Here is a 13,526-nt window from a genome sequence, read left to right on the forward strand (position 1 = left end):
TTTCATTGGAGTGGCTTACAGTTCAGAGATTTAGTCCATTGTCTTCATATCAGGACATGGCAGCATGCAGGCAGACACGGTGCTGGAGAAGGAGCTGAGAGTTCTTACCTCTAGACCTGCAGGCAACAGAAAGTGGTCTTAGACACTGGGTGTGGCTTGAGCATATATGCCAGTGACACACTTCATCCAGCAAGGCCATACCTACTCCAACAGAGCCTAATACTGCCACTCTCTATGAGCTTATGGGGGCCAATTATATACAAACTACCACAATACCCCATGCCAAACTCTAGTACATGCACCTGCATGCACATACACACAAACATACTCAAAGAAAAAACAGTAAAAACATCACAACATAACCTTGTCTGTTATGGCAGTGCTGCTTACAACCCAACCACCTGAGAGGCGGGAGCAAGAGGATCAGAAGTTATGTTCATCCTCAGCTGCATATGGTGTTCAAGGCCTGCCTGGGCTATGTGAGACCTAGTCTCAAACATACACAGACACCAAAACCAGTGTCCCATGAGGTTCTGAGCTGGTAGTTTTTAAACTAGAAATGAATTGTGTCGGGTCCCGTGTAATGTGACATTTTGGCCCTTATCTATTTGTGTGTGTGTTCCATGGTGCTCATGTGGGGGTCAGAGGGAAACTTAAGGAAACGTGTTCTTTCCTTGTACCATGTGGGTCACACGGATTGAACTCAAGTTGTCGGCCTTGGTGGACACATCTTTCCCAGCTGAGCCACCTCACCCCGTTTCTAACTTGAATTTATAGTGAACAGAATAGTCCTTTTAACCCTTTCACCCTGTCCTACCTTTGTAGAGCCATAGCTTCCCCCTCCTCCTTAAGTTAGACTGCAGAGACCAAGTGACGCTGGTCACTGCCTGAGCTAGACTAGAACACGGTGGCCTGGAGGCCGGAGAGTGATTGACAGAGACCTAAGGGTCGTGTCCTGCGCCTGCAGTGTCCTCCGAACTTGGAATGTGGTGAAAGTGCTTTTGTTAGTAATTTATCAAAGCAACCTTTCAAGATCTTGCTGGCTCCTTTCACAAGCTTGTCCTTTCACTCAAATATTCATTTCTTCTTTTGTCTTTATAGGTAGCTGAGACCTATTTCCAGGAAGAGGACTGTATCCTTTTCTTGACTGCAGACAGAAATTCATAGAACACTTGAAGAACCCATCTTTTTTTTTTAAGTTGAGGTCGTGCAACAAGATGTGTAGACCATATGGTTTGGGTGGGTTTGGGCAGCTGTGTGTGCCCTCAAAGAGCAAGGTGTAGGAAATAGGTCATTCCAGAAATCCCCTAGAGCCACCTAAATTTGGCTTTCATCAAGGAGACCTAACTTTACCAATATTAAACATTTATGTTAAAGAGAATAGGGAAAACATATTGCTGAGAAAGAAGACTAAGTCCATTAGATTCTCTTGCTCTTAAGCACAGGAGTCAAACATGCACATAATGGAGCATGTCCAACAACGCATAGTAACTCTTCACTGCTCACTGCAGTGGTGGTCTGAGCTGCTGGACAGCAGGGCTATGTCCAGAGAAAGGCATCATTTGGGGGTTTGTTGTTTGGAGAACGTCATGTTAACACACTACAGCAATATTGGGCAATTTAAATTTATCTTTTAATGCTTCCTCACTGACAGAAATGTTTTATGATGCACGGCCGTATGTAGATGCCAAGGAAAAATTGGGTTTCACTAGTAACCAACAGAATACTGTTCTCAAGTTGACCCTGTAAGCTTTTGAATAGGAAGCATTTAGTCCTGGCTAGAGGGAGCAGAGGAGTTGTTCGGCTTCTCCGGGTCCCTAGAATCGTTAAGGTGACAGAGAGGGGGAGCTGAACCTCTTGGTGTTCATGGAAAGGACACAAAGCTAAACCTTCCGATCATCTCTTCCTTTTTTCTGGGTCAACATTTAGAACATTGCCCAGAGGAAGCTGGGCATTTGGACAGTGTTTCTCAAACCTCCTAAGATGCAAGTTAGTGTGGTACAGATGGGAAGCCAAAAGGTCATAAGAAGATCAACCAAAGGGGGGTAAAAAAAGGGGGGGGGGAATTTCGTGATAATTAGGAAAGTGAGTTATTTTTATAACAGACCCATGCCATGTTTTCATTATTTAGCATGTGCTGATTTTGACTCATGAGAAAAAAGGTCCAATGAACAGTAAGTAAAGGATCATGAGGGCAGAAAGAAACACTTACCTGAAGGGTCTCCTAGTCAGGGAGTCGTTTAAGGAGAGAAATTAGGGAAAACCACGGACTCCCAGATGCCCTGTGGGTCCTCTTTCCAGTATATTGCTTTCATGACTGCTAGCAGGCAGTCCTTGAGTACAGCCTTTCCTTTCTGTTGGCTTGCGGAGCCCATGTACCTCTCCATCATGTCTTACAATAAAATGTACCTACTCCAAAGCCAGGAAACCTCGGGTCAGATGTGCTTAAATTTAAAAATAATTAGAGCTTTTTTTTTTTTTTTTGGTCAGAGGTACACATTTCTTGTCTTCTATAGGACATTCCTTTGCAGATGTGGGGTTTAGTGTCAATAGTCTTGATTTCTATTTTCCTCAGTGTTTCTATTCAGATGAGAGAGCAATGAAATTCATCCAGCTTGAACGATTGTATCATGAGCAACTGCTCGCAAATCTTTCTGCCATTCAGGAACAGTGGGGTAAGTACAGACTGACCTGGAACTTGGGGAATCAGCAGGAATGTAACAACTCGCTATCTAGAGAGTGAGCATATTGTCCTGATTTCGCATGTGGAAAGAATTGAAGTTACACAGTCAAGTTACTGTTGCAAAGCACAGGCCGGGGATGTAGCTCGGGGTGGGAGCCTGCCCAGCGAGTGCAGGCGGTGAGCTCCCCCAGCACCAGGAGAGAGGGAAGGCAGGGGCTGTTTTCTTTGTGTCTTGCTCCTCGAAGCTGTTTTCATTTCTTCTGCATGCGCTCCTGGCTAATTTTGTTTATAGAATGATCTTTGCATGTACTGTGAAGTCATCATTTAGCTCTTTCTAACTGTGTTAACTTTTGGGTTGCTTGAGAAGGTAGCTGCATGTTTAATTACTACCGAAGAGCCTAAATGCATTTTGTAAGAGCCAGTGATTAACAAATACTTTAAATTTAGAAACAAAATGGAAAGCTGTCCAGCCACATACAGTGACGCCTCTGAGGAATTCAGAAAAGGGATTTAATGGTGAAGATTTTGAGCAGCTTGCTAAAATTTGCACAACTCATAAAGAGTAAGTATGTTATAATTTATTTAAAGTAAGTTGGAGAATATTGAAGATACACATTATATTGAGTATTGAAATGTATAATCCATTTATTTGTTTCTTGCTGTTTTCAACTTAAGAAATTGAACTGAGTCTAATGAAATTTTCAGCTTTCTCAGCTTTTTTTCTCGTTCATACCGACCTCACTAGGTTTCCATAGGCTCAGAGGATCCTTCTAACTAGACACGTTGATAATTTTGATACTTTTTGATTAAGAGATCAGCAAGCCAAATGATCTAAGTTGCACAATAGGACTTTTTATTCTGTTTGTTTTTTAATCATTATTTATTACTTTAATTTTATTAAATATATATATTTCTGTGTATTGATTATTGATATTTTGGCTGTTTTCCAGTGTTTGTGTGTGATAAGAAAAGTTGTAACCTTCTTTAGAACAGTCTAAAAAGCACAGTATGTAGGATTTAACCTAAATGAAGGAAAACTTCATTTACTGGGTACATTCCAAATGCTTGATTCATGTCAAGGAGATGGATTTTTAAAACTAAATCATCCTCATAACAAAGCTTGTTATTTTTTGTTCTGCTTATCTTTGTTCTGAATTCTTTAATGGACCACTCAGAGCTCTGAAGCGCGATAGTGTCTAAGTAGTGCCCACTTCCGGGCTTAGGTCCCGAGTCCTTTGCACAAAGATGAAGGACTCCATTTTGCTGGTAACTCTGTCCTCCTCTCTTCAGAATAATGGACAGTAAACTAAATCTCTGTGTGTTGATAATGAAACAGTCCCAAGTAATTGCTGCCTAACCATGCAGAAGAGAGGGCATTTGCTTAGGAACCTGGCTACCCTGGAGGCCAACCTTGGAAGACTGATAGAGGTTTGGACAGAAATGTCTGTTCAGCCCTCTGAAGATGGCTTCCCTGTGCTAGGCAGTTTGAACCTTTGCTGCAGTCTTCAGGGATTCTGAATTGTAACTCATATTCTTAGGAAGTTCCTATGTTAGCTTTCTATTTTATATTTTCATCTTTATATTTAAAAGAGTAGGCTTTAAAGGAAATATAACTTATTTACTTTCAATATACTCAATGCAGACACCTCCCACTGCCCTCCCGAAGGAACTCACAACTTGTTAGTGTATCCCAAATGTTGGAAGTATTTACTTGAACATGCTATGAGTATGGTATCTTTAGATCATTGTACCCCAAATTCTCTCTCATTATTTATAGTTCAGTGATGAGCCTGGTAAATTTTTCCCTCTCATAGTCTATGACTACCACTCCTAACAGGATCCAAGACACGGACATTCTAATCTCTCAGAAGTCCATGTTTCCCTCTCCCTCTCCTGTGATCATAACTGATTTCTTTAACTGTGGGTGTCCCTGGCCTGTAAGTTCATACAAATGGATGATGCAGAATACAGTTATTGTTTCTGGGTTACATTTTATCACATGCAGTGACAGTTTTGATGTTTTGCTGTTGTACCAATTTACTCTATGACCACGTGGCAGTTTACATACCCATTTCATTTATTTGTAGACATTTGAGCTGTTTCTTGATTCCAAGTATTATGATAATAATAAAGTGAGAATTTATTTCATCCATGCCTTTATTGGCATACAGTTAAGAGTGGTATTTGTTAAACCCTAACAGTTGAAAGTTACTTGTCTGTCCATGGGTAATTCCAACATAATTATCTTCTGCCATAATCTGTTTCAAACTGACATTGCAAAACATTTATGGGCGTCAGCAGCACATGTAACTTGTTTGGGGATTTTCAGTAGTAACTGGCTTCCGAGGAAACACGTGCTATAGCTGTCCTGAACCACGTGAGCTGGTGGCGGGGTTTCGGCCCTGGCAACGTTCTGCGCTAATATTAGAATGTAGAGGGGCTCCATTTTTTATTGTCATTTCAGTGACATTTGTTTGGAAGCATGCTGTACTTTTAAAACTATGTTTTTCTTCTTTTTTACAGCCCTCTCTTGTCCAAGCATAAGGTAAGAGGTGTTCTGTAAGCATTCGCGGGGGGCGGGGGTTGGGGGGGGCGGGGGGTGTGTGTGTGTGTCAGCATCTTAGGCCTGGGGCTGGACTGTTCTAGAACAAGTGTCTCAGGACACTTGTTACTTTCTAATGTAATGTAACAGTTTCTCAAGAAAGTTGTGACTATTTTTTTCCTTTTAAAAAACGTTTCAGATAGCACCTGTGGAAAAGTCCCTGGGAAGAAAATGCTTAACCCGGGTGACAGCGTCTGAAGAGCCAAAGGGAAGAGGAGCGACAGCCAAAGAGCCAGGTCCGTACAGTTACGCTGGAGAGCAGTAGACGAGGCCTGTTACCTGTGGCATTTTAAAGTATTGGTGAGGCGTTAAGCTAATTAATATTTATCAATAAAAAAAATCAGGAGTCAGATATGGGGGTGTGAGGGAAAGACTCTGAAAGATCAGAGAAGCGGGGAGCAGCCACCAGTGGCCTCCTACCTCTTCTGTTCCTCCTTCCAAAAGGGCCGAGATTTTCTCTCTGCCCCGCCTTACTACTTCCTGTGTCCTCTCTGTCTACCTCCAAACCTCTGTGGTTAATTTTGGTCGGCTAGTGGCTGGCTCCACCCTCTGACTTGAAACAATCTTTGTCAGAACACAATCAAAATACCACACAACATATTAGATCTGAATTGTTGTGTTGGAATTTTTTTTGCATTTAGATTTTTGTACAAATACTTATAAAAAATATAAAACCCACATTTTTATATGTATTTCCATTTTTAGATAACTAGAAGTAATAGAATATAAATTGTTTTAAAAAACAAAATAATTTCTGTATTGTCAGTAAGGAAAACAGAATATAAAAAGATTATATATAAATTATCTGAAATGACTGGTATGTTTAGACATCCTTTCTTGCTTAAAAAGGAAAAAAAAAACAACCATTACTAAATGGACTAACCAGGTACTGACTTTTTCTATAAATCTGGATAATGAGAAGTTCTATCTGGATAATTTATAGCACTAACATACACTGTGGTGTGTGTGTGTGTGTGTGTGTGTGTGTGTGTGTGTGTGTGTGTGTGTGTTTCTTAACCATTTAAGATGTTTTATGCCACTTTGTGCCTCAGTCAAAAAGACTTGGGAAACTCCTTTTCTAAATGCATTTACAAAGTTTTAGAAATAAATACATTTTTCCAGGTATTTTTTATCCTGATGACTGATTTTATTATCAATTTATATCGTGAGCCTTCTGATCCTGGCCTGAGAGCCCGGATTTAAAAAGAGATGACAGGAGTTTTGAGTGAGCGTCCCTGAGAATATGGATGTGGCTGCAGCCATCCACTGGCCCTTTCCTCTGTAGATACTTTAAAATCATTTTGAGATCTCCCTCCCCTTTTCTGTCATGACACAAATTGGGGATATTGCCTTGTGTCAGTCCCGGGTACCCTCTTCTTGGTGTCTCTTTTCTAGTCATTTTTATACCAGAAAAACGGGTAAAATAAGCTTGTTACAACTTAGTAGACATGGTGGTGTACACCTATAACCCCAGAACTGAGAGGTGCAAGCAGGAAAGGCAGGAGTTCAGAGTCGCCCTTCTTGGCTGCCTGGTGAGTCCCAGCCTGGGCAGGGCTGTGTAAGAGCCTGTCACACACTGCCTCCCAGTCCTGGTTTGCCGTTGCCCCAGCTTGGCCTCCACCGTGATCTGTGGTATAGATGGGGAGGCTGAGGCACCATATTTACAGCCATTTGTCTGGTGTCCTGATTCTTCGGTAGAACCTGGATCTTCTGGCTTCTAACTGAATACCTCATGCTTTGGTTGAGTAAACTGCAGGGATTATCACTGGCTTCAACAAGCCTAACCCTGCTAATGTCCATCCTATGAAGGCGTGTGGACTGAATCCTGGACAAGGAAGGAAGTCTCACCCCAGCTTGATAAAATAGTGTGTTTTACAGAATACTGTCCATGCTGTAGACACTTTCCAGTCGACTTTGCAGCTTGGAATTTTTTGTGGGGGGTGGGGGGGTGGGGGGTTTCAATACAGGGTTTCTCTGTGTAGCTTTGTGCCTTTCCTGGAACTCACTTTGTAGACCAGGCTGGCCTCGAACTCACAGAGATCCGCCTGCCTCTGCCTCCCAAGTGCTGGGATTAAAGGCGTGCGCCACTACCGCCTGGCGCAGCTTGGAATTCTTAACTCTTTGTATCTTACATTGTATTTTGCCATCGTTGCTTATCAACCTGTGGTGACCCTCTGACCTTGTGGTTTACCAGGACCTAGGGAATGTGCTCCCCAGCCTCTGAATCCTACAGACATGTTTGGGGGCTATCTCTGAACCTTTGGGTACCGGGAATTTGTGACTGAGCTTGACCCTTTCCTCCTTGGCTGTGGCCTTCCTTGTTCTGACCTTTGCCCTCCACCTGCTGTCTGAAAGGGAGGTGCCAGTAAGCTCAGGGGCCGTCTGATGGGGGGTGCCAGTAAGCTCAGGGGCCGTCTGATGGGAGTTCCAGTAAGCTCGGGCACAGCACAGAACCCACGGAACCAGCTGCCCACATGTTTTCTCGCAGTCAGACCTTGAGAGTGGAGAGATCAGGGATAGAGGACTCTCCAGAGATGGCCAGCTCTTCTCAGTCCTTGCTGATATTGGGGGAGAACCCCAGACTCCTGGTGCCGCCTCCGCATTTAGAGCTGAGGCCGCCAGCCCAGTTCTGGCTTCTCTGGCCTCTGAGCCGGTCCTTAAAAAAAAAAGCCTGGTCTGTGATAGGAACTGTCAGCTAGTAATTGAAGTTTCAATAAATTAAAATTAAATAATAAAATTATTAATTTATCTTGCACTTCTGACCCTTATTTGTGGGGATTATATGCCATCATGAAACATTTAACAAGGCAAGAATGTTTCTCTGTTAACCAATGGGCAATATCCACTTGTTACTTACATAAAGGATTTTAACTGTCTTAAGTTTTTTGTTGTTGTTTTTTCCAAGACAGGGTTTCTCTGTGTAGCTCTGGTGCCTGTCCTGGATCTCGCTCTGTAGACCAGGCTGCCCTCGAACTCAAAGATCCACCTGGCTCTGCCTCCCGAGTGCTGGGATTAAAGACTTAATGTCTTAAGGATTTTTAAAAAGTGTTTTTTTTTTTGTTTTGTTTTGTTTTTTGTTTTGTTTTGTTTTGTTTTTTCCGCTTATAAGAGTTTATTAGAAATACAGGGATAGAGAGTGCACAGGCCTGTGGGAGAGACATGTGCGTGGAGAAGAGGAAGAGGAGAGAAGAGAGCTTAAAAAGTGTTTTAAGTTGATTTTATTCTGGTAAAGAGATAGAAAGGCTGAAATTCAAACTTGTTTCTCCTTCTTGTCAAAATGTATCCTTTTTCTGTCCTTTTTGCTACCATGTACTAAGACGTTATCTTTGAAAGCACATTTTTAAGGGCACTTGTTCAAATTACAAATTTGATCTGAACAAACTCTTGTGCATTCCAATTAGATTTAGTTCTACTTACATTTTATGTTGTTACTAAGGTTACCTAAAAGCATTTACTCAGGATGCTTTGCCTTAAGTGGAAGGGAAAACTTTTCTAACTTCAGTAGAAAGAAAGACCAGGGAGTATATTCATTTAAATGTAAAAGACCAAAAAATTCAGAATTTAAACTTTTTCATTTATAATAAAGACTGAGTCATTCATTTATTTTAACATGTTTTTGAAGAACCATTAATACTGTTTACTAAATGCTCAGCGTGCATGTTCTACCTAAGGACACTGCAATGCAACAGATAGCATTTCTATCTGAGAGGGTTAGAGCAATCTTTGTAACACATGTGCTCATCTGTCCCTTCTCCACCCGTGTATGCAAAGCATTGTTTGGAATTCACCAGCAGCTCGCTTTTCTTCCTCTTCAGAGATTGAAGTCTGCCCTAGCATGGAACCGGGTGGAGGCCAGCATGAAGAGCAGCCCCCAGAGAGCAGTCCGGGCTCTCATCAAATGGACTGGCAGGCAGCTTCCCCGGGCCTTCCAGTGACTGCAGGGAAGGACCACACGGAGGGGGCGGAGCAGCTCTGCGGCTCCAGTGCCACACTGGAGCTCCACACCCAGTCCCCAGAGACGGCCAGGAGCAGGTCAGGACCAGACGCTGCTGAGGACGCCGGTGAGGATGACAGCTGCGTGCAGGCACCTCCCTCAGAGGACCGCCCCGATGTGGCCGAAGACCCTAAGGTGTCTCCTCCCAAGGAGTCAGTGACAGAGCGGCAGCTCTTGCTAGGCCATGGCAGTATACCTCCTTCGTTGATTTCAGAGGGTAAATATTCCCAGGCACACCGGAGAGAACTCTGCCTGCCAGTTCAGGGTGTATTTGAAGCGCTGCCCAGGGATCAGCTTCCGAGCGGTGAATTAGATGAATCACAGCAGCCTGATGGGAAGTCACCACAGAGTCAGACTGACTTGGAGCCTGGCTCTGAGAATGCGCTTTGTGGTGACGGTAAAGCGTCTGACGTAAGTGCACTGTGCCCAGAAGTGTGTATGGCCCCAGAAGAAGGGCGGGATAAGGAAGACCAAGTCAGTAAGGAAACCGAAGACTATCTGAACAGCCTGTTGGAAGGATGCTTAAAAGATGCTGACGAGTCCCTTTCCTATGAAGATATCCAGGACGACGACGACTCGGACCTCCTCCAAGACCTTTCTCCTGAAGAGGCGTCCTACAGTCTCCAGGAGACCCTGCCTCCTGATGAGGGCTCACTCTCCCTTGATGATCTGGCCAAGAAGATAGAGATCGCAGAGGTAAGGCCGGGAGGAAGTAAAGAGTAAGACGAATTCTCACCTGTGCAAAGTGCTGCTTTGTTTTTATGAATGTTCTCCGGTTCTAAGCTCCAGGGGAATGTTTCCATTAACATAAACGTTAACTGTTAAGTTACTCATGCTTGTTGAATCGGATGGCTTCAGTCATGGCTGCGTTCACGGTTCAGGAAGCTGCCCTGTCTGCCTCTAGACTAGACACAGGCGTGGTTCTGGATGCTCTTTTCCCTTTTCAGCCTTGTGAGCTCAGTTTAGCATTCTCGTGGACTCAGATGAAGACAAGACTGGTCGCACTTGAGTCAGGGAATCTTTCTCCCCATACCCACAGAAAAGGAAGCCTGGTGTGTGCTCACTGTCCCTTTAGTGTATCAGCATACATTTTAAATGATTAGAAACAGACTTAACAGAGTAAAGTTTCAAAATAATGACACCGGGAGGTACTAGATGAGTTTTTGAGCTATTAAATAGAAAAATTAAAGCAAGGAAAGATGACTGTTGTCCTTGGTTTAATAAGAAAAATTTTAAAAATCCTGGGAAGAAAAGATAAATACAAAAGTAAGGCTAGAAAAACAAAGAAAAGCTATAGCAGGTGTCCTGCTCTCCCGGGAAGGGAGCCGAAGTCACGGTGGGCGGATCTGGGGCGGGGCCTCAGGAGTCACGGTGGGCGGATCTGGGGAGGGGCCTCAGGCTCACCAGCCCCCTGGGTCTACTCTGTCTTTCTGAGCCTGCTTACACTGGGGAAGTGGGGATGTTCCTCTCCCTGGTTTGAGACGGGATCTCAACATTTGAGGTAGCCTCGAACTCTTGATCCTCCTGCCCCCCTCTCTCTCAAGTGCTGGGATTACTGTAAGTAAAAAATTACAGCGCATTTTTGGTTTATTTATTTGTTTGTGTTGGGGGTAGATCACAGAGTCTTATATGTGCTAGGCAACGCTCTATTGCTGAGCACGCCAGTGCCTAATTCTTTTTTTTTTTTTTTTTTTTTTTTGGTTTTTTGGTTTTTCGAGGCAGGGTTTCTCTGTGTAGCTTTGTGCCTTTCCTGGAACTCACTCTGTAGCCCAGGCTGACCTCGAACTCACAGAGATCCACCTGGCTCTGCCTCCCGAGTGCTGGGATTAAAGGCACATGGCACCACCACCCGGCAAATTCTTAATAATTAAATTCCAAAACTTTAGTTTTTACTTAAGTGTAAACGTAACTTTAAACCAGTTTTTGATTTGTGCTTGCAGCAGACCTCTACAGAGTCATGTGCCTGGCACTGCTGGGCACTGTGGCGTCTAATGCGAGTCTTGATTGGTAGGGGCTCCCCGCCGTCACCGCTAACAACCCGCTGTACCAGGCTTCCCTGCTCTTGCCTTCACGGCTCCAGAGCAGCTGAACGGGTTGGTAGTTTTCCAGCTCTGGGAGCAGCTCCCCCGCCTGCCCACATGCAGCTGCCCATCACTGTTGGGCCGGCCCTCTTCTTCTCCTGGAATCTGCCGGCTACCTCTGCCCTGCTCGGGACTCTGCCCTCTAAGGGTCCCCTTCTGCTTGAAGCTCTTAGCCACCGCGTAGGGCGCCAGTGGCCTCTCTTTGCCAGGAGTTTTCTCCTGTCACTCTGCACTGCTCAGTTCGGGCTCCAGGAGAACTTGTTTTTGTAACTGTCAACAGCCACTTGTTATGTTGTTTAAGACTAAGATTCAAAACCTATAAAATGAAGTAATGTTCACCCCAGAGAGAAGGAAACATGTCTCCAGCACTTTGGTTCATGAGTGTGGATGCATGTGTAAATGAGGTTTTCTAGACTTGGTAAGCTTTTTTCAAACCCAGGAATAATTTTGCCAAATAATAGCTTAGTAGCTGGAGCCTTGCTGTTTTTTCTTACTGAAAATTACACGACCCCCTGTTACCCAGTACTGTCTCCACGGCTGTAAGAAAAAGCATTCGGCACACTTCTCTCCATTCCATAGATTTGGGGTTTTCTATTTTCATTTTTATTTACTTTCATTTATTGGTTGCGTGTGGGTTTTGGTATACACGTGCCTCGGGTCTCAACTTGTGGGAGCCTGTTCTCGCCTTCTGGGACATGGAGCCTGGGGTTGAGCTTAGGTTGTGAGGTTTGAGAGCAAGCACGTTTACCCACTGACCGAACTCCCGCCCAGATTTTAAAGTTTTTGATACTGAGTCTCACTGTGTAACTTAAGCTGCTGTTCCTTAACTTGGAATCCTTCTGCCTCAGTCTCCCAGGACTGACACTGTGTGTGACATCATGCCTGGTTTATTTTATAGATTTTGTAAGAAACAAAAGCTAGTATTGTCCAGTGTCAGACAACAAGTTAGGGCCACTCATTTACTCCCACATTTAATAAGTTTTGTGATTGACTTCCATTGAGTTACAGTGATACAGAGGTAATGATTAAAAATACAGCTGAAGCTGGGGGTGGTGGTGCACGCCTTTAATCCCAACACTCAGAAACAGGCCAGCCAGGGCTACACAGGGAGGCCCTGCCTCAAAACTAAACTAAACTAAGTGTTTTAAGTCACTGTTGGAGCTGGGGAGATGTCTTAGTGGATAAGACCTTTAGCCATAGCGCTGAGCGGGTGGGCGGGCATGGGATGCAGGGAGGCAGGAGGTTACTGGAGCCTGCTGGCCAACCAGCTTAGCTAAAAATTGTCAAGTGCCAAGTTCAGTGAGAGATCCTGTCTCAAGGTGTCCTGATCTGGCCTCTGCATGTGTGCCCGAGTGCACACAGACACATACACACACAGTTTTAAAATTAAAATGTTAAAAAAGGTTAGCTGCTGTGGGGTTCCTTTACCAAATAAAGATGGGAGGCCCATGCTAAGCAGCCATGTTGGGGAAGTCATGGAGATGGCTGTTCTGTAGGTCTTGGGAAAAGAAGAGCCTTAGAAACAGCAGCCATGGCAGTTTTGCTCAGGGTGGATCTCTCGAGGGAAGCAGGGATATAGCTTGCGCACATTTTGGCTTCCAGGAACACCAGGGGTGGGAATGGTTGACCCCTGATTTATGTAGCTCTCTAACTAGTCCCTGAGGAAAGCCCTGGGATCGCCCATTTTTAAATTGTACCAGATGGTGTCATTTTTGCCTCTTGTTTTTAGACTGCTTTTTACATTTCTAGTTAGTTAATGCATCTTGATTGGCATGTTTCTTTACCAAGTTCCTTTCCTGTTCTAATTACATTTCGAATTTGCATATTTACTGCTCTTCCTGGACATCTGCATTAGCTACTTCATAAGTGTCTTCCTGTTTTAGCCTTTTCACTCCCTGTGATCTCACATTAACACTGTGTAGACCTGGAGTCTCAAACTGACACCCAGGAGGGCCAATCGGGTCATAAAAAGAAATGAAATGACGTGACTGTAGGGCGATAGAGATGTCCCCGTATCTGTCTAGGAGTTTTCATCTTTTTAAAACTCTCTACTTGTGGCTAGAGAGATGGCTCAGTAGTTAAGAGCCCTTGTTCTTCCAGGAACCCAGGTTCTGTTTCTAGCACCCACATGGAGGCTTAAAAACATCTATAACTCTAGTTCCAGGG

At 44.0% G+C, this 13,526-nt stretch overlaps 1 protein-coding gene across 3 annotated transcripts in view; it reads left to right on the forward strand.

Moving 5' to 3' along the window:
• Cnst (consortin, connexin sorting protein) overlaps window positions 1-13,526 on the forward strand; it is an 88,828-nt gene that overhangs the window by 63,682 nt on the left and 11,620 nt on the right. For all 3 annotated transcript variants that reach the window (XM_006974203.4, XM_076548055.1, XM_076548056.1), the window contains 6 exons: window positions 1,102-1,132; window positions 2,589-2,675; window positions 3,131-3,245; window positions 5,207-5,228; window positions 5,425-5,521; window positions 9,101-9,975. In XM_006974203.4, the coding sequence (XP_006974265.2) occupies window positions 1,102-1,132; window positions 2,589-2,675; window positions 3,131-3,245; window positions 5,207-5,228; window positions 5,425-5,521; window positions 9,101-9,975 (1,227 nt within the window). The remainder of the gene's footprint in view (window positions 1-1,101; window positions 1,133-2,588; window positions 2,676-3,130; window positions 3,246-5,206; window positions 5,229-5,424; window positions 5,522-9,100; window positions 9,976-13,526) is intronic.

This window comes from Peromyscus maniculatus, chromosome 11, assembly GCF_049852395.1.
Source record: "Peromyscus maniculatus bairdii isolate BWxNUB_F1_BW_parent chromosome 11, HU_Pman_BW_mat_3.1, whole genome shotgun sequence".
Lineage (NCBI taxonomy): Eukaryota > Metazoa > Chordata > Mammalia > Rodentia > Cricetidae > Peromyscus > Peromyscus maniculatus.